This window comes from Hemitrygon akajei, chromosome 29 (assembly GCF_048418815.1).
Source record: "Hemitrygon akajei chromosome 29, sHemAka1.3, whole genome shotgun sequence".
Taxonomy (NCBI): Eukaryota; Metazoa; Chordata; class Chondrichthyes; order Myliobatiformes; family Dasyatidae; genus Hemitrygon; species Hemitrygon akajei.
The window spans coordinates 32,965,360-32,992,528 of NC_133152.1; the positions used below are offsets into that span (position 1 = coordinate 32,965,360).

General features: G+C 42.5%; 1 protein-coding gene across 5 annotated transcripts in view; it reads left to right on the forward strand.

Moving 5' to 3' along the window:
* The window catches only part of gpr153 (G protein-coupled receptor 153), a 107,257-nt gene that overhangs the window by 58,026 nt on the left and 22,062 nt on the right, over positions 1–27,169 (forward strand). For all 5 annotated transcript variants that reach the window (XM_073032132.1, XM_073032131.1, XM_073032136.1 and 2 more), the window contains one exon: positions 5,368–5,797. In XM_073032132.1, the coding sequence (XP_072888233.1) occupies positions 5,368–5,797 (430 nt within the window). The remainder of the gene's footprint in view (positions 1–5,367; positions 5,798–27,169) is intronic.

A 27,169-nucleotide genomic window follows, 5' to 3' on the forward strand; every position in this document is an offset into this window, starting at 1 on the left:
TGTTTCTCACACGATTTTCAGTAAATGAGAGACTTGTGCATGAAAATCACAGGAGATCAACAGTTTCTAAGATACTCAAACCATACTGTCTGCCGGCAGCAATCATTCCATGGTCAAAGTCTCTCAGATCACATTTCCTCCCTACTCTAATGTTTGGTCTGAACAACCACTGAACCACTTGACCATGTCTGCGTGCTTTTATGCATTGAGTTGCTGCCACATGATTGACTGATTAGAGATATTTTCATTAATGAGCAGGTGTACAGGTGTGGCTACTACTGTGGCCACTGAGAATATGCATTACTACCATTGGTTAATACATAGACCGGGTATTGATCATGTCAATGCACATTGAGAGATATATAGCAGCCAACTGTTTGCTTTTGGCATTAATGATTGTAGTAACGTGATCATTTAAAAAATTTGGAAATAAAAATCTGGTATCAGTAAAGCCCCAAGCGGTATCACTGATGTCCTTCAGCGAGAGCATCCTGTGATGCACAACACTGGGCACTAAAATGGTTCACTCCCGACAAAGCTGGGAACTGGCCGTCGAGCTGTTTAGTTGAGTCAGATCGCCTCATCAGTGGGAACAGGCGGTTCAGGAGAAGGGCCATTACCCTCTTCTCGGAAGCAGCTGAGCAATGCAAGAGTGAATAACGGAAGCCAAAATTTAGAGACGATAATAAGTAACTGGTTGAAAATCCAATGCCTTATTGCTGACCCCTTTGGGGTATATCCCATGCTACATTCCTGTATTCAGCTGACCAAAATGCAAGAATACACTTTATTTATTGAGACCCAGCCGTGCCTCCCAGCGATTTTCCCCGATTTGACCCTACTAGTACGTCTTTTGACTGTGGGAGGAAACCGGAGCACCCGGAGGGAACCCACGCAGTCGCGGGGATGAACGTACAAACTCCTTACAGGCAGCAAATTTGTTTTAAAACTGAATGTATCTTCAGAGGCTTAGTCGGCCCATGGTTACAACTGGTTCCGAAACGCTCTTTGCCGTAAGATATTGAAAATAAAAATATTTACAACATGTTACCACTTTGTGAGCAAAATAGAAATGTATGCTTTTTGCTCTGGAAGCGTTACTCTGAATTGTGTGCAGTTTCTGCAGAGATAGTACTACAATACTGCACGTGTAGGCAGCGGAGTTCTGTCCAGCACGCATGCAAATGGCGATTTAAGTCGATGTTTAAACATAACGGCTGCAAATGATCCTCATTTTGTGCTTGCTTCTCCTTCAGTTATTTTTAGCTCTGAATGTCTGATGTTGTTTTAGCATCTCTAATCCTTCGGGATAGTACTGGAGTTTCCAAAGTGAGGCAGATTTAACCTTCGGGGCACCACTGTGAGCCAACATTCAGGAGAAGAATAATCCTGGATGTTGTCAAAACAAAGTGTGCTTTTCATTCTTTCAATACCATTCACTCTATTAATTAGGGTGGCATTGCAGCGTAGTGGTTAGTGCAATCGCTTCCCAGCACCAGCTCTAAGATTGGGGTTTGATTCCTTCCACTTTCTGTACGGAGTTGGTACATTCTACCCGAGACCAAATGGCTTCCTTCCAGGTGCTCCCATTTCTCCCACTTTTCAAAGACGTACAATTAGGGTTAGTAGATTGTGGGCGTGCTCTGTTGGTGCCAGAATTCTTGCTAATTTGATGTGAAGCAAGCAATGCATTTTACTGTATGTTTTGATGTACAAATTGAGTTAATCTTTATCTATCTTGATATGGAGGATGGAGGCTGATAATGCCAGGTCATTGGAGAGACGACGGAGATCTTGTGACTTTCGGAAATGTGTACAAATTGAAGGTGGCAAATCTGCTTGCATTTTTTCAATCACAGCGTCTTGCCGTTCACTGACTAATTTACTGTATGTCTTTCCTGAAGGCGATAACCCCTTGCCCACATACTGTTTCATCTTGCCCCTCTTCCACTGTGTGACCTTCCCTCATAAATCTGCCCAAAAACTGTGTGTTAGTAGACCATCCAGTTGTAGGGATCAAAATAGCCTAATGCACTTCATATGCATACAGTGTGGATATCTGCCACGATTAGAATCACCAAACACTTGGCAGACTTGAAAATTAACCCAATGTGCTCTTTGTTGGGTGTGAACATGTCCACTGTCTCTCATGGATGTTCCTACCCTGACTGCAGAGCCAGACATAGCCTGGAGTAAACACTCAGCGGGTCAGGCTGGAGAGAGAAGGAGAGCCAATGTTTCAGGCTAATAATACTTTATTTGAAGATTCTGATGAAAGATCATCAGCTTGAAATGACCTCCCGTTTCTTTCTCCAAGGACTGACCCTGCTGAGTATTTTCCACAACTTTTATTTCAGATTTCCTGGAATGAGCATCTTGAGGTTGTACCAAGGAGGATTTGATTAGTATGCGGACGTTAGTAAAGTTTTGACAGGGTTCCTCATGAAAGATGTCCAAAATTGTAAAACGCCATGAGATGCATGTAAGAGTAACAAATTAGATTCAAAATTGTCTTGGTTGTATGACGGAAAGGCAAACTTGATGCACACTGTTACGACTGGAAGCCTGTTACCTGTGGGGTTATACTAGGCTCATGTACTTGACCTATTGCTTTTTGTAGCAGGTATTCATGACTTGGGACGTGTGATAAAAGAAGTTTGTGGTAGGCGTACAAATTGGCCGAATCGTTGGCAGCAAGGAGGAATGCTTTAGGACTACCAATTTGGACAAAAATGAGACAAATGAAATTTCATCCAGAGGATTGTGGTGTGAGGGCATTTGAGGAGATGCAGAAAGGCACATGCTTATAGAAGAGGAGGAATTTCTTTAGCTAGAGGGTTATGAAACAATGGAATTAATTGTCAGAGATGGCTGGGGAGGTGAAATCATTGGGAATATTTAAAGCTGAGGTTGACAGATTCCTGATTAGTAAGAGCATCAAATATTATAGGGAGAAGAGAAAATCAATCGTCTATGATGGAATGGTGGAGCAGACTGTTACGCCTGCGCCCCAACTCTGAGGGGCCGAAGGGTACAAAGTAGCCCCCTCCCTTTTGAGAATCGCAAGATCGCTATTAATTCAGGTCAGGAGACCCAGGAAATGAGAGAGAGAGACGTTTGGAATGTGTCCTGGCCTCCGCGATACAAAGCCACGGATAACGGCCATTGTCTCTTGGAGACAGAATTATGTATTGAGTACTGTACTTCATGCAAGCCCTCAGGGAATGATCAGAGGGGGTTGGTTGAGGGATTGCATCATCCCGACCTGATTGACATCTGAGACCCCGTGAGTAAGGATAAAAGAGGGTCTGGGGAACAACCCCTTTAGACGCACCAGGAGAAACGCTGGAAATCCCGTGACAGCGTTTAATAGCGACAGCCGGTGGAGGCCCACGTGTGTCCTTTCCCGTTGCCCAGGATTGAGGCCTTACCATGGAAGACGGCTTAGCTAAAGAAGAGATCACCACCGACGACATTTCGAAGGATCGACATCATAAAAAGGAAAACGGGCAAGTTCTAAAAATCCGTCTCTCTCTCCAACCAAAAGCTGCAGCCTGAATGAACTGAAGTGACTTTTATATTCCCATCAGACAATACATTATCCCCTAGACAACGATAGAGCTATTTCTTATTGATGATTATTATTATACCTGCGCTTGTAGATTTAGTATTGTCGACGTATATTATCTGTGTGTTTGCATTGATATTATTTTTGTGTATTTTTATCAATAAATACTGTTAAAAATAGTACCATCGGACTTCAACGGACCTCTCTATCTTTGCTGGTAAGGGACCCAGTTACGGGGTACGTAACAAGACTCAATTGGCTGAATGGCCTAACTCTGCTCCCATGTCTTCTGGTCTTATGGTCTAAATAGAAGGATGGATAAGGTGGTTTAAAATGCATTCTAAATGCTTCGTTTCGTTGGCCTCCATCGGTCAGGGTCGACCATGGATGTTGAGTCCTAGCTGTCTAGATATGCAAGCTTGTGCAGTACGATATGCAGAGCAAGCTGTTGCCCAGTAGCAAGCTCCCCCTCTCCATGCATCTGTTGAGGCCAAAGGAACAGCAGGGACTGATACATTTTGGCACCAGCAGCGTCGCAGGAGTTACCGGTCAATGCCGAACTCAACATACGATTGCCTTAGGGACTCCAGCTCTGGATTTTTTTCTTGGCGTTTACCCTCAAAGCCTTCCCCGTGAGTCGGTATAGCTGCAAGGCTGCGAAGGTTTGAGATCAGAGTTTTCCTTCTCTTAGATAAGTTGCCAACTGCAGCTTTTCATTGGCAAAGCACAGAATATAAGGGCAAAGAGGTTATGCAGGAATCAGATCCGTGTCTGGACAAAAGATGCAATTTCACTGGAGAGGGTACAGCGGAGATTTACGGGACTGGGAAAATTTCAGATATAAGAAAATATTGGATACGCCAGGATTGATTTTTGTAGACCAGAGGAATGTCCCAAATGAAAGATACTGTGAGAAGCAAAAATGCCGTGATAAGGAAGGAATGTATTTTTTCTTGCAGAGGAGTCAATCCAGGCTACATAAATTTAAAGTAACACACAAAATGCTTGTGGAACGCAGCAGGTCAGGCAGAGAAATAAAGAGTCAACGATTTTGGCTGAGACCCTTGATCAAGACCTTATTCCTCTCCACAGATGCTACCTGCTGACTTCCCTCCAGCATTTTGTGCGTGTTACTCTGGATTTCCAGCATCTGCAGAGTCTCTTGTGTTTACATAGATTTAAAGTCATTGGTACAAAGAGTAGGTGGGAGATGAGGATAAATTTTTCGCCTTGGTTCTGGTAGAAGTTTAGAACTTGCTATTCACAAAGGAAGCAAAGATGGAAGTTTTATCACAATTTAATTATGTGCTGTTTCTTGGGCTGCCCCTGGGGATTGAGGGTGACTTATTTCCCCTCTTGTTTGATGGAGCTGGACTTGAAGAGCCATGATACCCAATGTTATGAGCCCAATGATTAAAACACTCTCTTGACAGCACAGACACAACAGGCTGAAAGGTCTTCAACGCTGTTGTAATCGTTTTGATTCCAGTGAGATTCCAAGTAGAGCACTTGAGCTGCCATCTTTCTGACTTTGGCTGTGAAAATTGCTGGTCACTGATCTCTTCAATAGCTCACTCATTCCTGCTTTTAATGTTACTGTTACATTAAAGTAATCACTTTTGCCATTACCTCACACTCTACAAGCCTTGGAGTATGTTATTAAACAAGGCAATTCACCCCAAACCAAATAATTAAATACTACTCACAGTAATATGAAAGAAAGGTGCATTTTTAAATCATAGTTTACTTGCAATTATAATCAGAACAGATTTGTAATGTGTTTGTAAACTGTGTTCCAGGTTGAGCAACACAAAGAAGCAAGCTGTACACACGGTGATGGGGATCTGGATGGTATCGTTCATTCTGTCTACCTTGCCTGCCGTGGGCTGGCATGACACCACAGAGCGCTTCTACGCCAAGGACTGCCGTTTCATCGTCACGGAGATAGGCCTCGGTTTCGGGGTTTGCTTCCTATTACTGATCAGCGGGAGTGTGGTGATGGGCGTGGTATGCATTGGCATTGCCCTCTTTCAGACGTTCACCATTCAAGCTGGGAATAATGTCAACAAAAACAAATTCAATGTACCCACAATTGTGGTGGAAGATGCCCAGGGTAACAGGAGATCGTCAATTGATGGCTCTGAACCATTAAAAACCTCTCTACAGATAACTTATCTGATCAGTGGGATTGTCTTTATCTATGACTTTTTGACAGGATTCCCCATTTTGGTAAGTCACTGTATTCTACTCTGCTCACGCTACAGAGATTGACATGCTGGGAGCTTGTTTATATTGTTGTATTTAGTCATAATGTGCACAGAATTGAAGTATCTTTTGACATACAAAGAGCATTTTATGGCCTGCATTCACTAGAATTCAGAAGAATGAGGGGTGACCTCATTGAAACCTACTGAATATTGAAAGGCCTTGATAGAGTGGATGTGGAGAGGATGTTTCCTATGATGGGAGAGTCTAGGACCAGAGGACACAGCCTCAGGGTAGAGGGACATCCTTTTAGAATGGAGATGAGGAGGAATTTCTTCAGCTAGACCGCGGTGGATCTGTGGAATTTGTTCCCACAGACAGCTGTGGAGGCCAAGTCTTTATGTGTATTTAAGGCAGAGGTTGATAGACTCTTGGTCAGGGCATGAAGGGATACGGAGAGAAGGCATGGGATTGGGGCTGAGGAGAAAGTGGATCAGCCACGATGAAATGGCGGAGCAGACTCGATGGGCCAAATGGCCCGATTCTGCTCCTATATTTTATGGTCTCGCGAATTCTCAACAAACCATCATGGACAAAATTCTTCCAGGTTGTTACCAAAAAAAATCTCAAGATTTAAACAGAGGAATAAAGAGAGTTGAAAGAATTTTGCTCTATCTGAAGCAGAAAATGTTCAGATGTAATGAATCATTTTGGTTTAGGCATTCTCAAGACTACCATCATCTGTGTTTCTAATTTAAATACATTTTCAGAAAAGATCATTGTACACAGATGTAAAGTTTAATTAGGTAAAATGAATTGCTCAACTGAGTCCAGTGACAAGTGTTTACTTCACGTATTCAAGTGATGTTTATGAAAATGGACAAGTGAAGGGTGGTCTGGCCATCGTCCATTACATTCCTGACAACTCCCTGAAGCATCTCCAGTTAGTCTTAATGGATGAGAAGAACTTCACCACCACACCGCACTTTAAGTATATTGTACATGCACCCAGTGACCACTATATTAATTACATCAGTACAACTGCTCATTAATGCAAATATCTAATCAATCATGTGGCAGCAACTCAGTGCATAAAAGCATGCGGACATGATCAAGAGGTTCGGTTGTTGTTCAGACCAAACATCAGAATGGGGAAGGAATGTGATCTAAGTGACTTTGACTGTGGAATGATTGGTAATGCCAGATGGGGTGGTATGAGAATCTGAGAAACTGCTGAACTCCTGGGATTTTCATGCACTCCAGTCTCTAGAGTTTATAGAGTATAATGTGTAAAAAATTCAGTGCGTGGCAGTTCCGGGGGTGAAAGCATCTTATTAATAAGAGAATAAAAACACAAAGTGCTGGCAGAACTCAGCACCTATGGGAGGAGGTAGTGACAACGTTTCGGGCCGAAACCCTTCATCAGGCCCGTAACGTCGTCACTACCTCCTCCCATAGATGCTGTCTGGCCTGCTGAGTTCTGCCAGCATTTTGTGTTTTTATTTATTTCCAGCATCTGCAGATTCACTCGTGTTGCCTTTATTAATAAGAGACTTCAGACTAGAATGGCCAGACTGGTTGAAGTTGACAGGAAGGTGACAATAACTCAATTGACCACACATTTGAACAGGAGTGTGCAGAATCACACAAACTGCTGGTGGAACGCAGCAGGCCAGGCAGCAACTACAGGAAGATGCGCTGTTGACGTTTCGGGCCGAGACCCTTCATCAGGACTAATTGAAAGAAAAGATAGAGATTTTAAAGTGGGATGGGGAGGAGGAGATCTGAAATAATAGAAGAAGACAGGAGGGGGAGGGATGAAGCTAAGAGCTGGAAAGTTGATTGGAAAAAGGGAGACAGAGCTGGAGAAGGGAAAGGATCATGGGATAGGAGACCTAGGGAGAAAGAAAGGAGGAGGGGAGCACCAGAGGGAGATGGCGAGCAGGCAAGGAGTGATGGGCAGAGAGAGAGAAAAAAAAGGGGGGGAATTTTTTCTTTCAGTTCATCCTGACGAAGGGTCTCGGCCCGAAACGTCAACTGTGCTTCTTCCTATAGATGCTGCCTGGCCTGCTGCGTTCAACCAGCATTTTGTGTGTGTTGCTTGAATTTCCAGCATCTGCAGATTCCCTCAAGTGTGCAGAATGATGTCTCCGAATGTATAACTTGTCAAATCTTGAAGTGAATGGGCTGCAGCAGAAGACCATGAGCATGCACTCAGTGACCAATTTATTCGGCACAGGAGGTGCTTAATATAGTGGCTACTGAGCATATACTATTGTTCTTTTCACGAAGTCCAGGGGATATCCTTCTTCAATAGGTGATGAAGAGACAAGAATCCTGTTGCCAAACCTTATAGAAAATGTGCATATTATTGCAGACCTCCCAGGAATGGCACTTGAAATAAATTCCCAACGTTCAGAGCTTCTGTAAAAGCTTTTCCCTTCCACATTACAAGTTACAAGCCACTTGAATACACTTATAAGACAACGTAAACCACTTTGATCCACAAAAGCATATTTATTTCTCCTTCACATCTGAAGATGTTTATCTGTGTGACAGCAGTCAGAACAAGTGGAGATTATATTTCATGTAGAATATTCTCCATTGTTAGGACACATTTAACACCATACAGGAGTTTAGTCCAAGAATGGAGTTTCTCAGCTCTATTGACGGTCAAATATTGTCGGCTATGCTGATCAACGTGCCTGAGAAAAATCTAAGTTTCTGAACACTTTTGCTTCACCCAGCTTAGTCTTGTAATATGTAGGATGTTCTTCATTGATTTGGACCTTGTAGCCAAACAGGGTCTAATTTCTTATTGTTTCTGCTTTGTGAATCACCACATTATGTCTTGCTCAATTACCAATATCGATCACTAGGTCTCTAATACCCAATTTTCATTCTTTCTGGGTTTTCACTGCATAATGAATTGGCTGTGGTTGGCAATAATAGGTTTCACATTGCTGTAATGTACATGTGCTCCTATGGCCTTTAAAACCATCATAGAAACCAGAAGGGTTTCCTAATGCCACGTTGTTATCTCCAAAATAAATACATATTCCCTAATTCAACTTCTGTTTTAGCCATTGAATCCCATCAAGATTGGTCAAATGTATTACTTCACCAGAACAATATGCTGCATTGTGCACTGGCCACTATATCTCACAGAGCATTGCCATGAAATTCCTTAGAATCAGAATCAGATTATGTTCACTGACGTACAGTATGTTGCGAACTCTGTTGTTTTGAGGCAGCAGTATAAAGCAGTACACAGCATGTACTATAAATTACAGGAAGAAATATAAAAAGAATAAATAAGTAGTGCAAAAAGAGAGGAAAAATAGATAGTTGAGTGTTCGTGGACAATTTAGAAATCTGAGGAGGAAGAACCTGTTCCTAAATGTCCTAGCGAAACACTTCGCAGCACCGTCTGTCGTCATCTCAATGTGCTCGAGATTTTTCAAAAATTTAAGATCTTGATCTTGCCAGATTTCCATTTCACCGATTACAACATGCACACTATCCACTTCCGCCTGTGGTTTCATCACTTCTCTCACTGAATTTAGTGTGATTATCTGTCCTCGCCTTTATCTTTGCATTGCCAAGGTATGGTAGGGAGTCGATTCAATAACTGAACAGGTGTACAGAGTCCTGGACTATTGATCTCGAGGCGTGTGATCAAATCCCACCACCCTCTGTACTATTTTAAATTCAACTAGTTGACTTCTTAATTCTAGAATCAATAATAAGATTACCACATCATTGAAATCTCTCTGAACACACTGGCTTCATTTAGAAAAGGAAACAGTCTGGTCCTGATCTGGTCTAGCTGACATAGAACCCTCAACCCAAGAGTGTGACTTGCTCTCAACTTCCTCCCCAGTTCAGAGCCAATACAGGATGGACAATAAGTTGTTAGCCATGTCACATCCCGTAAAGGAATATATTTTTAAAAAGCAGTTGTTCTGTATTTGCATCGTCCTTCTGTGTGATCTCATCAGATTAGCTTTTTGGAATCGGTGTTACTGGCAGAGGCAGAATTTAATGCTCTTCCACAATTGCGCTGTAAACGTTAGGAATGTTCACCTTCCAGAACTGTTGCAGCTCTGGTAAAAATACTCTAGCACAGCTATTAGAGGGGAATTTGCAGGATTTTGACCTGGCGGTGATGAAGGACTGGTAGGTATATTTTCATGTCAGTAAGGTGTGTCACTTGGAGATGAACAGAGAGATGACAGTATTCTTGTCTTTGAGAAGTTCAACGGTGGGGGGGGGGGGGGTTTGGGAGATGTCATAGTTACCTAGATGAGTAACTACAAATCATTTTGTAGATGGCACACTATCTAGCCACTCTGTGGTGGTAGTAGAGGGAATGAATGTAACACAAAAAACTTACCCTGTACGTCTCCTTCCAACATTCCTCCTCTCACCTTAATCGATGCCCTCCCGTACCCGGTATTTTCACCCTGGGCAAAGGACTCTTGACTATCTGTGCCTCTCATAATTTTATATACTTCTATCTAGTTGTCACTGGGCTTTCAAAGTTCAAAAGAAAAAAAAAGTTTGCCCATCTTCTCCTTCTAGTTAATACATCACAATCCAGGCAACAACCTAGTAAAACTCTTCTGCACCCTCTCAATGCAGCATAGCATCTCTACTTTTATACTAAATTCCCTGATCACTGAAGGCAAGTATGCCCTCTATCTTTACCCCACCCCCGACTCATTCCACGGAGATGTAACACTGAGCGTCATAGGAAGTCATTCCTACTTGTGGCCATCAAACTTTACAACTCCTCCCTCGGAGTGTCAGACACTCTGAGCCAATAGGTTGGTCCTGGACTTATTTCCACTTGGCATGATTAATTTATTATTATTTAATTATTTATGGTTTTATATTGCTATATTTCTTCACTATTCTTGGTGCGGCTGTAATGAAACCCAATTTCCCTCGGGATCAATAAGGTATGTCTGTCTGTCTGTTATTCACTCGTGTTGCCAGTTTCTGGGAGCTATGGACTTGCACCTCAAGATCCCCTTCTGAGTTTTTGCTCCTGAGGGTCTTTCCATGTTCTGTTTACTTTCCCTTCCTGTGTGGTAGCATAGTGGTTAACACGCCACTTTACAGCGCCGGCAATCACCAGTCAGAGTTCAATTCCCGCTGTTGTCTGTAAGGAGTTTGTACAGTCTCTCTGTGACCGCTTGGGTTTCCTCCAGGTTCTCCGGTGTCCTCTCACATTCAAAGACATACAGTTAGGATTAGGGTTAATAAGTTGTGGACATGCTATGTTCGCTCCGGTAGCATAAAAACACTTGCCGGCTGCCCCCAGCAGAATCCTCGGGATATGTGAGTCATTGACACAGAATGACACATTTCACTGCGTGTTTTGATGTACACATGTCAAATTAATCTAATCTCCCATTTGTCTGCCCATATTTCCAATTGATCTATATTCCTCTGTGACATGTATGTATTTTGATAATAAATTTACTTTGAAATTTGTACTTTTTGATAACATCACCAATTTTTTTTGTTATCTGCAAACTTGCTAATCAGACCACTTGCATTTTCATCCAAGCCTTTAATATTTATTACAGACAAGAGAGGCTTACAGCACTGATCCTTGGGGAGTATCACTGGTCACTGACCTACAGTCAGAAAATCACCCCTCTACCACTACTATCTGTCTTTCCATAACCAAATCAACATTGGATCCGACTTACCAACTCACAGTGACGTTATCTTTTGGACCTGTCCACAGTGACGTCCGGACATGAATCGCTCACCACAGCCTCTCGACTTTCTTCTGTAGCAACAGTGTTCTTGTGATTGGCCCAGTTCAATTAATTCATTTAGAGATGCAGCACAGTACCAGGCCCTCCTGACCCACCAAGCCCACACTGCCCAATTACACCCAAGTGACCAGTTTACGTACTGCCCCATGCATCTTTGGAGGAAACCAGAGCACCCGGCCGAAACCCAGACGGTCATGGGGAGAACGCACAAGCTCCTTACAAAATTGAACCCAGGCTGCTGGCACTGTAATGGTATTATGCTACCCTGTCACCCCTACTTATTTCTGGTTACAGTTGATGATGGAGATTGAGTTGATGGTAATACCTTGAATGTCAAGGACAAGTGGTTAGACTCTCTCTTGCTGGAGATGACCATCACTTTGCACTTCTTATTTTACTTCTTACCAGGGTGTGCCTCATCTTACAATTCTGGTTGGAATGCTCTCACGAATGTTGACTAGGTCCAGCTACGTGTGAGTGCGAACAACTTCATTTACTGAGTATTTGCTCATGAAGTTCAACATTATCCAATTATAAGCAAACATTCCCACTTCTGATCCTCTGATCGAAAGGAGCTGACTGATAAAGCAGCTGGTGATGGTTGGTGTAGGACACTATCCTGAGGAACTCCCGCGACGATGTCCAGGGACGTGTGATTTGACCTCCAGCTATCTCAATCTCCTTTCCTTGTGTGAGATGTGATTCCAACCATTGGAGTGGATTCTCCATGATGCCTATTGACTATTTTTTTATCAGATCTTTTTCCTGTGGCTCAGCAGTGTAGCATTTAGTGCCAGCGATCGTCGTTTGGGGTGTGCTTCCTGTCACTGTGTGTAAGGCTGGGGTTCCCAGCCTTTTTTATGCCATGAATCAATGTGGAGGGAGTTTGTACTTTCTCCCTGTGATTGTGTGGGTTTCCTCTGGGTGCTTCCCCGTTTCCTCCCATGTTCCAAAGATGTTCTTTTAGGGTAAGTTGCGGGATGCTATAGTGGTGACACTCGTAGGCTGCCGCCAAGCGCAATCTTGGTTGATTTGATTTGAGTCAAACGACACATTTCACTGCATGTTTCCTGTTTCAATGTACATGTAACAAATAAAGCTGATCTTAGTCTTACCATATTTGGTCCCATGCCACCACGATGCTAAGGCTGGAGATCTCAACCTGGGATCCATGGACCCCTCAGTTAATAGTAGCTGTCCATGGCACAAAAGAAAGGTGGGACCCCCCCTGCTCAGGAGAGCTACTCTCACCTCGGGAATCCAGCTCTTCAGTCCCTCTGAGGGTGGTGCCCATGGTGAGATCTTGAGTCAAGTGTTCCTGGCACCGATGACCTGCGTCAGTCGTCAGGTTTCTAGCGGGGTGGTGTGATTGTGCAGCGGGTGGTGCTGCTGCCACATAACTCCAGCTGTTTGAGTTTGATCTTGACCCAAGGTGTGATCTGCACGAAGTTTGCACGCTCTCTTGTTAATGTGTGGGGTTCCTGCAAAGTAGCCTTAATGTAGGCATGTGTTCATAGAGCCATTTGATCCATCTAGTGCATGCCAAATTGATATTCTGCCTAGTCCCGCTGACCTGTACCTGGATCATAGCCCTTCATACCCCTTCATCCATGTACTTAACCAAACTTCTCTTGTATGTTGCGATTAAACCCTCGTCCATCACTTCTGCTGGCAACTCGCACCTCCCTCTGAGTGAAGAAGTGTGAGGAGAATCAGGTGCTGTTGATGAGTAAGTGGAAGAAAATGATTATAAGAAGCGTAGGAAGATGGATGGGAATGCTCTGATTGTTAGCATTGACTTGATGGGCAGAATGGCCGTTTCCTGTGTTGGAAGGAAATATAATGAGAAGATTCAGCTTAGTGGCACTAGTGCCAATGTCCTCCATTATTGCTGATGACTGAGAGTAGACTGAGTGGGCATTAATTAACCAGACTGCTATTGTATGTCCCACATGTACGTAGATCATGTCAGACCAATCTTGTGCTCTGTAGCTCTGCTGTTAACAAATCTACTAAAAATGCAGACTGGTGAAAGGCTCCTCAGTGCCACAGTATAATCACTGATGAGCTCTCGGTATCTCTAATTTTGTATTCTGCACCTGGAGCTTACAGTTACCTTTAGAATTGTAGCCTTGTAAGAGCTAGGTAGAGTGGAAATGGAGAGGATGCTTCCTATAGTTTGGGAGACTAGGACTAAAGGACACATCCTTAGAAATTGAGGGCATCGCTTTAGAACAGAGATGAAGAGGAATTTCTTTAGCCAGTGGGTGGTTAATCTGTGGAATTCATTGTCACAGACAACAGTAGAGGCCAAGTCATTTGGTATATTTAAAGTAGAGGTTGATAGGCTCTTGATTAGTGAGGATGTCAAAGGACTATTAACTGGTTCCCCATTATGAGAAGATGGACTCTTGACCTCCCACTCTACCTTGTTATGATCTTGCACTTTGTAGTTTACCTGGTCTTCACCTTTTTAGTTGTGACACTTTTTCTGCATTCTTTTGCTGCTTTACCTCAGTCCACCTCAATGCGCTGTGTAATGATCTGATGTGTATCTACAGTATGCAAGACAAGCTTTTCACTGTATCGTGGTACATGTGACAATAATAAACCAATTCCGATTCTTATCCAAGTTCCAATCAAATCTATGTAGACTGTCCTTTTGATGATAGCTACCCTTCTTAGTGGAGCTTCAGGAATCCTGCCTGAGACCTGCTCCTTTTTGTCTGGTTATTGATTTTTTTTACTGCCCTTTACAGCGCTGGCATTTAGGGCAGCAGTGAAGGTCCTCCATCTCTGGTGGTGTTCAGGGCTTCCTTCAACATGTTGGTAGTAGCATCCTCTCAGTTTTCACTGCTGTCCCGGGTGGAGACTTGGGAATACTGTCACACTCAGCTGTAGAAGGATTCTTCATTGCTGTTTCTGTAACAATTTTGTTTCACCAGTCAGGGTTGTTAGCCCTGAGCTGAACCCCCGAACCTGGAGGACCGGTGGACCACTCTTAATCCGGCCTCTCCCCGTTGACCTGTTTGCCATGGGTGACCCTACCAAGAGCCAAAGATAAAGCAGTTGACTCCAGCCAACATGGCTCTCCGGGTCATTGAGGCACGCAAGCCTCCAAACCATGACAAATTCTGGTCGTCTTGGAGGATTTGGTTATTAAACCACTAATAATTTTAAATCTTCCTCACAATCCTCTGAGGTTCATCTAACTGTAGTCATTTATTGACTGCTGAAATGTAGCTAGAACGTAACTTGTGATAGTTCTGCCACCTATAGGACTGTTCCTTAATTTCATTTACAATCTCAGACTTGCTGCTCCTGTCTCAAGTTAGCGTTTCTGCATTTTGTGTCTGTTCAATTGCATCAGTCCTGCGGAGTTTAGCAATCAGGCTGACCACATCAACCACACAAGTGAACAGAACTGTGCAGTTTCTTCCACAGATTAAATTAAATCATTTAACTTGTACATTAAATTAGCAGTAAGTGATTGCAAAAATTGTGATTTAAATAATGAGGCAAGTTTATGTTTTTCTGGGAAAATTGAGACTTTGGGACCATCCAGTTGGAATTTTTCAAGATTTGGAAGAGGAACTGTTTAGTTGACCCAGGAGTATTATTCATTTCCTTATGTATCCTGAAAATGAGTTTAAGACTGAGGGAGATTGGAGATCTGACAGCCACTTTCTTGCAACAGAAAGAAGCACATAAAATAAGTAATCAGGGGAGCGAAATTAAATCTAAGAGAAAATTATCTTTAATTCTGGATTGAGAAGGGAATTAAGGATGAGAGGGCAAAGAGTCAAAACAACAACATTAGGATTTATTGGGAATGAGAAAGGTCATTGAACAATACAATCTCACCCTTCTTCACAGCTCAGCCCACTTGCTGAAGTATTCAGATCAGCTATGTGAGACTATTCACGTCCTTTTGGTTTTTAATCTTTGATGATGACGGATGGTTGTTTTTCTTGTGGCTGCACTTATTTCCAGTCTTCGGTTGTTTTGGTGTGCTAATGATGTGACATTTTTCAAAGAATATTGATCTGTGGATAGGGCCCAGTCCATCACGAGTAAAGCATATCTGCATGAAACGCTGTCGTAAGAAAGCAGCATCCATCATCGCCCCACCATCCAGGACACACTCTCTTCTTGCTGCTGCTATCAGGAAGAAGGTACGGGAGCCTCAGGACCCACGCTACCAGGTTCAGGACCAGTTACTACCCCTCAATTATCAGGTTCATCGGGGATAACCTCACTCAACTTCACTTACCCCATCATTGAACTGTTCCCACAAACTATGAACTCACTTCAAAGACTCATCTCTGCTCTCAAAGTATATTGCTTATTTATTATTATTATTTGCTGATTTTCATGGTTGCCCAGTTTGTTGTCTTTTGCACACTGGTTGAACGCCCAAGTTGGTGCGGCCTTTCATTGATTTTGTTATGGTTATTTTTCTATGGACTTATTGAATGTGTCCGAAGACAATGAATCTCAGGGTTGTATATAATGATATAAATACATTTTGATAATAAATTTAAATCGAACTTTGAACTTTGAAAACCTACCTAACTGAATAAAATCGAATAATAATAATAATAATAATAATAATAAGAGAGAAAATAATGAAATACTCAGCAAGTCAGGCAGCATCTGATGAGAAAGAAACAGGGGCAACATTTAAGGTCATTGGATTATCAGCCAATAACAACACTACCAAATATTTCCTGTATAAGGTGTATCAGACTTTCAGCTATCTCATTTACCAACTATTCTAATCAGAATGGGGAAAAAAACAGGGTAAGGATGATAAACACACGAGTTTCGGTGATGCTGGAAATCTTGAGCAACACACACAGAATACTGGAGGAACTCAGGAAGCCGGGCAGCATTTGTGGAAGGGAATAAACGGTCAATGTTTTTGAGTCCTGATGAAGGATCTCCACCCAAATTTAATCCCCTCCAAAGATGCTTCCTGACCTGCTGAGTTGCTCCAGCATTTTGTGTAAGGACAATCTCTGCTTTTCATCCCCTCTTTAACCCAGTTGACTTTATAAACTGCATGTAACATTTGTGACAAAAAATAGGGAAATAATGGTTTAAGACTTTTTAAAAGCAAAAATGATATTTAAATAAAGCACAGAAGCATGTTAACTGGACATTATTTCCAGATTGGCACCAAGAAAGTGTTCCCATTTCATCTCAAGACCTCATTGTATGGGGAAGGAGGATGTTATTCAGGATCACCGTTTCTAATTGATGTCAAAGAACACTTGCTGGCAGACTAAGCCGATATTGAGTTGTTGAGATAGAGTTTGGCCAGAATTATTGCGCAGATCTGCTTGATCGGGATTAAGATCATGAGCCTTCGATCCCAAACCTCTAGGTTCAGAAAAGTTATTATCCTCCAACCATCAGGCTCCTAAGCAGGTGTGGATAACTTCACTCACTTCAACACTGAGCTGATTTCACAACCTATGTGCTCTCTTTCAAAGACTCTACAACCCATATTCTCAGGATTGGTGATGGCAGAAATCTCACATCCACTTGCCACTTTCCAAGATGATGGTTGCAAATGCTTCAACTATCATTTGCATAGCAAGTTTTCACAGATGCACCATGGAGAGCATTCTAACTAGTTGCATCACCGTTTGTTACGGAGGGGGTCACTGCACAGTATTGGAAAAAGCTGTGGAATGTTGAAAGCTCAGCCAGCTCTTTCATGAGCACTGGCCTCCCCAACATCGAGGACACCTTCAAAAGGAGATTCCTCAAAAAGGCGACATCCGTCATTAAGGACCCTCATCACCCAGGACAAGATCTCTTTTTACTGCTACCATCAGGGAGGAGGTACAGGAGCCTGAAGACACACACTCCATGTTTTAGGAACAGACTTTTCCCCTCTGCCATTAGATTTCTGAATAGTTGATGAACACTATTTTGCATTATTTTTGAACTACTTAATATGTATTTGTTTCTTATTGTAATTTGTTATATGCTGTATATTGCAGAGTACTACTGCCTTAAAACAACAAATTTCATGATATATGTCAGTGATAATAAACCTGATTCTGGTGCTAGGTTCTGCCATCACTGGAGTAGACGTCTGTGGAGTTGTCTCCTCCGGTTAAGTGTGCATGACTGGATGAAAAAGGTCTGTGGAGCTCTGATCTCATCTGTTGGTTGTCAGATTGCTTGGCTGTATTTGTTGTGAGCTTGTATTGCTCATTGACATCATGTATTCCTGTATAGCAGCTTCACCAGCTTATTGGTATTAGTATTGATATATTATTGTCACATGTACAGAGATACAGTGAAAAGTTTGACAAATTCAAGTTCAAGCTTAATTATCATTCAGCCAACCAAAACAGTGTTCCTCTGGGGTCAAGGTGCAAAACGCATTGCCAGCAGCACGTAGCACAAATTGCACAGATGGTTACGATTTCGGAAAAACTTGCACTCGCAAAGAAACAGTCCCTGAGTGGCGTGATTACAGATTTATGATGTTGGCCTGGTTCGAAGTGTTTGTCCGCTGTACGAACACCGGAGGGCAGCACTGAGCTCCAGTTTCCTCCCATGTCCCAAAGGCGTGTTAGGGCTAGGAAGCTTTGTGCATCTAATGTTGGTGTCAGAAGCAAGGCGACACTATCAGGCTGAACCCCCCCCCCAGCACATCCTTGGAGTGTGTTGGATGTTGACGCAAGCGACGCATTTCTCTGTACGTTTCAATGTACATGTGACAAATAAAACTAGTCTTAATGTCTTATCTTGTAGATAGTGGTCCTGCTGGAAGAATTCAGTTGTGTAGTTAGAGATCCCGTGGCTTTAAACTGTGAATCTGTTCTGCATCTGACCCACGTAACGTGGGAGTAATGCACGACAAAACATGACAAAGGGTGTCTACAATAAAACTTTATTCCCATGGGGGTGGTGTAGTGGTCTGTCCCATCAATGTTGCCGCAGATACTGAGAATGGAGTCTAGCTCGACTAGTTCATTCATCATCTTCCATGTACCCACCATGCCTTAAAACAACAGCACTCGGCCAGCTTGGTCTCTGATGGGGCAACGGTGCTGCTGTGTAGTGGCCATTGAAATCTTCTACCCAGGGCATGTCCCGTGCCTCGAGATGCTTTCTCCAAGTGGGTTTGTTCTGTTGTTTTGTACATATCACCAGGGGGATTCAGGATCCGTACACTGAACGTATGTTAGTTTGGGAGTCATGTGATCTCAATTTCTGTGCTCAGCACATCTGGAACTCTTAACGCAGCCGGGTTAAATTGCCTTGGAAGCAACAGGGGAGTTTGGACAATCAGCACTGTGAATCAAAGGCTTTCCTGACAGTGATTTTGAACAAGTGCTCAAGGGACAGACATCCTGAGAAAACTGGAACACCTGACTGATCTCAGAAACAATGTTTACAGATCCAGTGCAGATGAAGGGTCTTAACCCTGAACGTCAACTATCCACTTCCCTCCACGGATGCCGCCTGACCCCAAGTTCCTCCAGCAGATCCAGATTCCAGTATCTACCATTTTTTGGGTCTCCAATGTTAAAGGGCACGTAGACAGGCAGGGAATTGAGGGAGACAGAACAAGCATACAGTTTAAGTTGACATTATGGTTGTCACCCTCGTGGGCTAAAGCATTTGTCTTTGCGCTAATTGTTTCCAGTTCTAATATCAGAGTTGTCAGTTATATCATGATCAAAAATTTGGTCGATTGTTCCAATTATGCCTGTCACTTCCCAGCTTCTTAATTCATTCCCCCCTCCCCCACCTACTGTATCCCTCACCTGATTTTTGCCTCTTATCACCCATCAGCTTGTACTTCTTCCCCTTCTCCCACCTTCTACTTCTGGCTTCTGTCCCCTTCCTTTCTATTTCTGATCAAGGGTCTCAGCCTGACGTGTCAACGGTTCATTTTCCCTCCGTAGATGCTGCCTGACTTGCTGAGTTCTCACAACATTTTGTGAGTGTTGCTCAAGATTTCCAGCATCTGTAGAATCTCTTGTGTTCATTGCTCTGTTTCCTCAGCAGGGGGGTAAATTGCTAACCTTTAAGTTATTCATTGCTTCCTTCATTTGGAGCCTGGTCCTTGTTTCTTCATTCTGCGGTACAGTGTAGCTGCACCTTGTGAAATGCCCTTCCTGTGTAGCCCTATACATGTTCCGTCCAGAGTTCCTGTGAGCTCTGAAAGATCCCGATCCCTCTCAGCTGTCAATTCTGTTCCACACTTCAAGTGCCTGGTGTCTTGTGTTTGAACCTCCAGTGAATTATATTTTGAAAGAACTATAAGTGAATGGCTTGCTAGGTCCCGATGAAGGGTCTCGCCCTGAAGCGTTGACTCTTTATTCCTTTCCGTAGATGCTGCCTGATCCTCCAGCATTTTGTGTGCGTTATTCTGGATTTCCAGCATCTGCAGGATCTCTTCTGTATGTGGCTTGCTAGGCTACTTTGAAAGGGTATTTAAGAATCAACAACATTGGAGTTATATAGGGTGGTGTGTTTCCTCCCATGAAAGATAATAATGAATCACTGCCCCTTTCAATTGTTACTGACCTTAGTTTTGAATTTATTGAATTGAAGTTCTCCTGTTCAGAATCAGAATCAGGTTTAATATCACCGGCATATGTCGTGACATTTGTTGCCTTTGCAGAAGGGGTATGTTGCAATATGTAATAATAGGGAAAACATGAATTACAGTAAGTATGTATTAAATAGTTAAATAGTGCTAAAGTAGAAATAAAAAGTAGTGAGTAGTGAGAAGCTGTTCTTGAAGCATTGAGTCTGTGGCTTCAGGCTTCTGAACCTCCTTCCTGATGGTAGCAATGAGAACAAGGCTTGACCCTGCGGTCATGATGGAACTTACAGTAAATGTGTCTCAATCTTTGGATCATGCCAGTCTATAAACACCCACCAGTCCAGAATTATATCCAGTACGCTACGATCACTTTTAACACTTTGCTTTAGTAGCAGAGTGTTGTGCGATAGTGCAGGGCAGTGTGTATAACCATTTGAACAGTCAAACAAACAGGCTCTTCCTGTGTTGTGACATTCTGGGGTTCTGGTGTCATGGACAATATTCCTCCCTCATCTACAATGAAGGAAGGGGAGTACAGTGGGGGAGAAGGGGAGAAAGGGGAACAATTCCTCATTTCCTGTCTCAGTCTGAATCGCTGCCTCACTATCTCCTCTCATTGACTGATTCTTTTTGTTGAATTTCAGCAGTGGCTGTTTGTTCTAGAGTTAATGGGTTCGGAGTTCAAACTAAATTTATTATCAAAGTACTTGCAGTACTGTGCAAAATTCTTAGATACGTATATAGAGCTAGGATGTGTAAGTCTTTTGCACAGTACTGTATTTGTCACTGTCGAGCAGAGAGCGAGTTTGTAAATTTGACTGGAGTAAAGGATGTTGGGAATGGCGAGGGTGGAGTGCCGCAGGAGGAGGGTGTGGGACGGGTGGCAGAGAAGGAGTGCCAGGGGTGTGGAGTGGTGCGGGTGCAGACAAACCTAGCCCAGAGACCAGGCAAGGTCATTTGATTCCAAACAATTGGTTTATTGATCATTACAGAATGTCTCAATAGTGCTTCCCCCTCCCTCTTCTCTCAAAATGATTCCCCTCTCCCTGACCCCTTCCCACTCTCAGTCCACAATGGAGACCCATATCAGAATCCGGTTTCTCATCACTCACATGTCATGAAATTTTTTTGTGGCGGCAGTACAGTGCAAAACATAAAATTACTACATACTGTACAAACGTCTTAGGCACCCTGTCTATATATATATGTGCCTAAGACTTCTGCGCAGTGCTGTGTATGTCACCATATATGACCTTGAATTTCACTTTCTTGTGGACATACTCAATAAATCCATAATAGAATAATAACCAATCAGTGAAAGACCGCATCAACTGGGCGTTCAACCAGAGTGGAAAAGGCACAAACTGTGCAAATACAAAAATAAATAATAATAATAATAATAATAATAAATAAATAAGCATTAAGTAACAAGAATATAAGATGAAGAGTTCTGGATGGTGATTCCTTAGGTTGTGGGAACATTTCAATGATGAAGTGAAGTTGAGTGAAGTTATCCCCCTTGGTTCAAGAACCTGATGATACTGAACCTGGGGATGTGAGTCTTGAGGCTCCTGTACCTTCTTCCTGATGGCAGCAGCAAGAAGCAAGTATGTCCTGAGTGGTGGGATCCTTGATGGTGGATACTACTTTCCTGCGACAAAACTCCAGAGACTTGAGGCTCGAATTTGACATTTCAGAACATCACTGAAAATGTGTGTTGGCAATAGTACCTATCAGTCAATGTGTTAAACGGAGACTTGTCTGCTCCTTCAGTTGGCTGTTAAAAAAAAAAATTCTACTGCACCCCACATAGAGCAGGAGAGTTCTTCCTCATGTCTTGAGCAATATCAACCAACATCACGAAAGTAGATTACATAATCAATTCCATATTGCTGTTTGTCAGAGCATTCAGAATTACATTGACTGTGCATTTCCTACATTAATTAGTTAAAAAAACAGAAGTATTTCATCAACTTTGAGATGTTCTAAAGGGGACATATGAAGTGCAATATAAATAAAAGCATTTATTCTTTTTAGAGAACATTAACACTGGGAAATGGAAGTTTTCATTGTGGCCAGGCACCTACAGCATCAACACAGCCACAATAGAGATTTTGGAGGTCTTCTGAGACTTTACAGATCCAATTTATTTTCCCAATCATGGCTAAATTTATTGGAGCATACACTGTTGCAAAAGTGGGGGCTATTTAGCCTTCAAATCTCGACTGTGTCATGTAACACCATGGTCCTGAAAAACGTTGTCTCATTTTTACTGTGTACTGTACCAGCAGCTATGGTCGAAATGACAATAAAAGTGACTTGACTTGACTTGACTTAATCTCATTCCACCACTTATTTCTCTGCAACATGTTTCTCTCTTGGGCCCATTAGCTCCCTCTGATTCTATTGTGACCCACTTGTACCAGAGGTGACTTACAATAACTAACTGACCAGTTAATCAGGTATCGACCTTTGGGACGTGGGAGGAAACTGGAACAGCAGTGGGAAGTCCAAGTTGTCACAGGGAGAACAGTGATTCCACATAGTTGGCATAGTCTGGATAGAGGGGATCTTTGATGACAGACGTTGCCTTAGAGTAGCTGTTAGTATATTGTGATTACAGTGCCAACCGTAAGATCAGGGTTCAGTTCTCTGTGCTGTCTGTAAGGAGTGTGCACGTTCTTCCAGTGACCGTGTGGGTTTCCTCCAAGTGCTCCGGTTTCCTCTCGCGTTCCAAGACTTACTGTTAGAGCTAGTGAGTTGTGGGCATGCTGTGTTGGTGCTGAAGGCATAGTGACGCTTCTAGGCTGCCAGCACTCTCACTGATATGACTAGACATAAATGGCACATTTCACTGTATGTTTCAAGGTGCATGTGATCAGTAGATACAATGGTGGGAAGGGCAGTGCATGTGATGTATCAGGCAAAGTCCGTTACTCTCTGTAGCTTCTTAAATTGCTGTGCATTCGAATTGCCATACCAGAGCAAGAAGTAACCAATCAGGATCCTTCCATCAGGACATCTGTTTGACGCCGAGCTAGATCCTAGGATGCAGTGGGACATACCATCAGTGATATAATCTGGGGTCATCAGGTGTTTTGCGTCTTTCGACATCAGACACCATCACCCCGGTGACCCAGCAGGGTTGATCAAGCCCCGGCTTGTGTCTCAGCTGCTTTGGTCCTTGTATCACTCCTCTTTTTTATTATTAAATGCAATCGTGAACAATAGCCAGATCAGAAATGCTGATCAAGTCAGCTAGTTCCCAAAGAGAACTCTGATAGGTCAATCAGATGGTTCACTGCTGCTCAGCGACGGTTAAGAAATATTTAAAAAAATAGTAGAAATACTGGAGTCATGATGATCATGATGAAGTCTGCTGGAGAGAGACATTTATACGCACGCTGTCCTCCATAGTTCAGAGTGATTGAAGGATAAGGTTACAGAGTGACAAAAAGTGGCAGGAGCACTGGAACTAAAAACTAATCCTTACCGGGAGAAAACAGCACTTGATCTTCCCGCACTGTTCTCCAGCAGTTTAAGTCCAACTGGAACATAACTCACAAGTGCTCTTGAAAGTCAGGTATTAACCCTACCTACCAACAACCAAGCATTGCCATCCTGGTCCCCTTCATGATGGCTTATGAAGAAACATGTGACTTCCCTTCCAGAGATGATAGGTGTTTGTGCACTCGACTCTCGAAGGCTTGGACCCCATCATCACAGATGTTTCCAACCACAGCATCTGGAAGGCTGTTCCAAATTCTGATAGCACAGTGAAGGAAGCTTCTGTCCAGCGTGTGGGTTCTCGCATCAGGCATAGAAACAGCATGAGCAGGTATAGATAAACTTGATAGTGTGGTGCGCCATCTTTCATAAGATGAAGGCAGCGTGGCACGAAGGTTTGCAGGGCTGTGGCTGGTGTGCATTTTGTATAACACAGTAGATGCAGCAACCTGTCGTCTGTGGTGTCAGCTACTGATGGCTAGCTTCTCTCGAACTGTGGCTTCATCTACACCTATAATCCTGAGAGGCTTTCTTTGAATGGAGTCAAGCTGGCTGAGGACACTCTGTGAGGCATTCATCCATGACAAGCAAGCGTACTCCATGATACTTCGTACCTGGGCTTTGTAAACCATGGCTCTGCCCTCTTTGTCTAGTTTGGGTGCTACTTTCCACAGAGCTCCAAGCCTTTGTCCAGCCTTGTTTGAAATAGTGGAAAGGTGTTTATCCCACACCAACTTGCTGTCAATATTAACACCAAGGATTACTACCTCTTGATACATAGCTATCTGGAGGGTCGCCCAGCAGCCTCTGTGTTGGTCCCGTAATGCCAAGGAGAGAATAGGATATGCACAGCCAACAGCCAGCAAAACCTCTACACCCCACCTCCATAATGGTGTTAGAGTGTTCAGTGACAAGTGAATCTCCTTAACCTACTAAGAAACTAAAGACACTGACGCGATTCCCTTATGATCGAATCTACATGAGGAAACACTGTTAGTATTTACTGTTTCCTTAAAACTTCCCCAAACCGAAGGAACTAAAGAATAAATTCTCAGTATTAATAAATTATGAAATTTAAGAAAGTCAATCCCAGAAATCTGAAAAGGTATCCCAGGTGAGTCAAAGCCAAAGCAAGGAATTAAAATTTGACAAATTACTTTTTCTCTTTATATTTTGGTCAAGTTTCTTTCTAACTAAATTTCAAGCAAACAAAATTTTGCCTTGTTATAGCAAATTATCACAATGCAAAAAAAATCTTAATATGTTTTACAAAAATAATTCTCCCTTCATGGGAATTGTTCCCCAGAAGTGCATTAATATTTTCCAGAGTGCATTTGTAAATAATTGATACTTCCAGGATTGTGAAAGTAGATATGAAGTCCCAGAGAACCCATTAGCTTGTAAGAGGCTTCTTAAGAATGTGTTGATACATGCCGAAGGTCTCATGAGTAAAGTAATACACACACAGGTCCCCAGGAAGGTTTAAATATGGACAGAAATGTCCAGGACCTTGTGAAGGTGGTGAAGAGTTTCTTAGGAACGCATAACAATATAATTGGAAGATCCATAACTGCGATATCATGTACAGGAGATCCCCAGGAGAATAGATGATGCCCTGAGAATTTTTATTGTTTGCAGAGACTCATTAGGATGATGTAAATGATCTGGTGAAGTGAATTATAATTATCATTGGTCTAACATTGAAAAGTTTGTGCTCTCCACCAATTTTCTTATGAATTTTCTACATTTATTCCCAGTGTATAGCTTTCCAAATATTAGTGTGGTCCCCAATGTTAAAAATATATTAGAAAGCTGCTATTTTACCAAAAGTTCCATTTTACATTGAGTGAATTGAATTTTATGGGCTGTATAAAGAGTTGGACAATGGATTTCTATTGAAAGATCATGGGTTCAAATATTAGTTGGTGTAATAAAAGACTAATTACTGATTATGAGGCATCTACAGTATGATGCCAAAGTCTGAGGCACTCTAGATTGTTTATATGGTTTCAGATGGCATGGTCCCACAGAGCCCTGATCTCAACATCAATGAGGCTATCTGGGATTATATGGAGAGACAGAGGCAAGTGAGACAGCCAAAGTCCACAGCAGAACTGTAGCAAATAGTCCAAGATGCTTGGAACAACCTACCAGCTGATTTCCTTATAAAACTGCGCAGTAGAAATTTGATGCAGTTTTAAAGGCAAAGGGTGTCACACCAAATATTGATATGATTTTTTTTTACTGTGTTTACTGCTCTTGATAGTAATTTTTTCTGATATTTGGAACCAAACTTTTCATTTCATTATTGTTGAAAGCGCCTTTGTTTTCATGTGGCTAAGACTTTTGCACAGTACTATATGTGAGGCAGCCCTTCCGTTTTAAGCACTGACTAAGGGTTGTAGAGTTACAACAGCAGGCGACACCTTCTCCATGTCAAACCCCACAGGATTTTGCACCTTCAGTTCAAAGCATCCAGTACACAGATGCTGCCATCTTCATCAGTGCTGTCTGTGTGTAAAAGGGCAGCACTTGCAAATCGACACGAGGGAGTCGGTCCAAATAGAAGATGCCCCAGCAGAGACGCTTTAATTCATGCAAGGCTCCAATTCTTTCAGTGTGATGTCCTGCTTGTTGAGCTGTGAGTTAACAACAAAAGGTCATGGCTCGCAATCTTTCCTGCTGCTAAGTCATTCCATGCAGGAAGATGCCATTGGCGTCAGGGTGAGTCATGAGTGATAGGATGGAAGGCTGTACAACAGGCAATTAGTGGAAACATGACAAGCACCCTCACGACCCTTGTTATAGACAATTAATGAGCAAAAATAGAGGCATATAAGGACCCTCAGCATTGTCAGTGATCCCTTCCATCCATCTAACAATCTCTTTGAGCCCTTTACCGTCAGGCTGGAGACACCATAGCATTAGGACAAGGACTGCTATGATGGGAAACATCTTCTTCACTCAGGTCTATTTCCCTTACACCACCCATCACTAATGAAACACCAGCAGTGTTATACTGTTCACTTTTTAACTTGTGTCATGACTCCACCTCATTATTTGTTAATGTACTTATGGTTATGTTACTTTATGTGTTGCGTGTGAGTTATATGCACTGTGTTTATAAGAACATTGTTTCACTTGTCTATAGACATGTATATGGTTGAATGACAATAACCTTTTTTTAAAAACTTTTTTTTATTGCGTTTTTAAGTGATTACAAAGTATGGGGAAAAAATGTATATATCCCTTCCCCCCTCCCCTTAACCCCTCCCCCCTAACTTCCCTATATAAAAAAAAAAGAGAAAGTAAGAAAGAAAAAAAAAGAAAGAGTGCCTGGTTGTTGGAAGATCTCCACATGCTCCATGGAGTTCTTAATAACTTTAGTATATATATTTATTTCTTTCCCCAAGTAACCAATTGTTTCATCTTCAGAGCACCTATATATTTAGTCCTGTCTTTTGTAAATAAGGGCACCAAATTTTCAGAAATGTTTCATATTTATCTCTT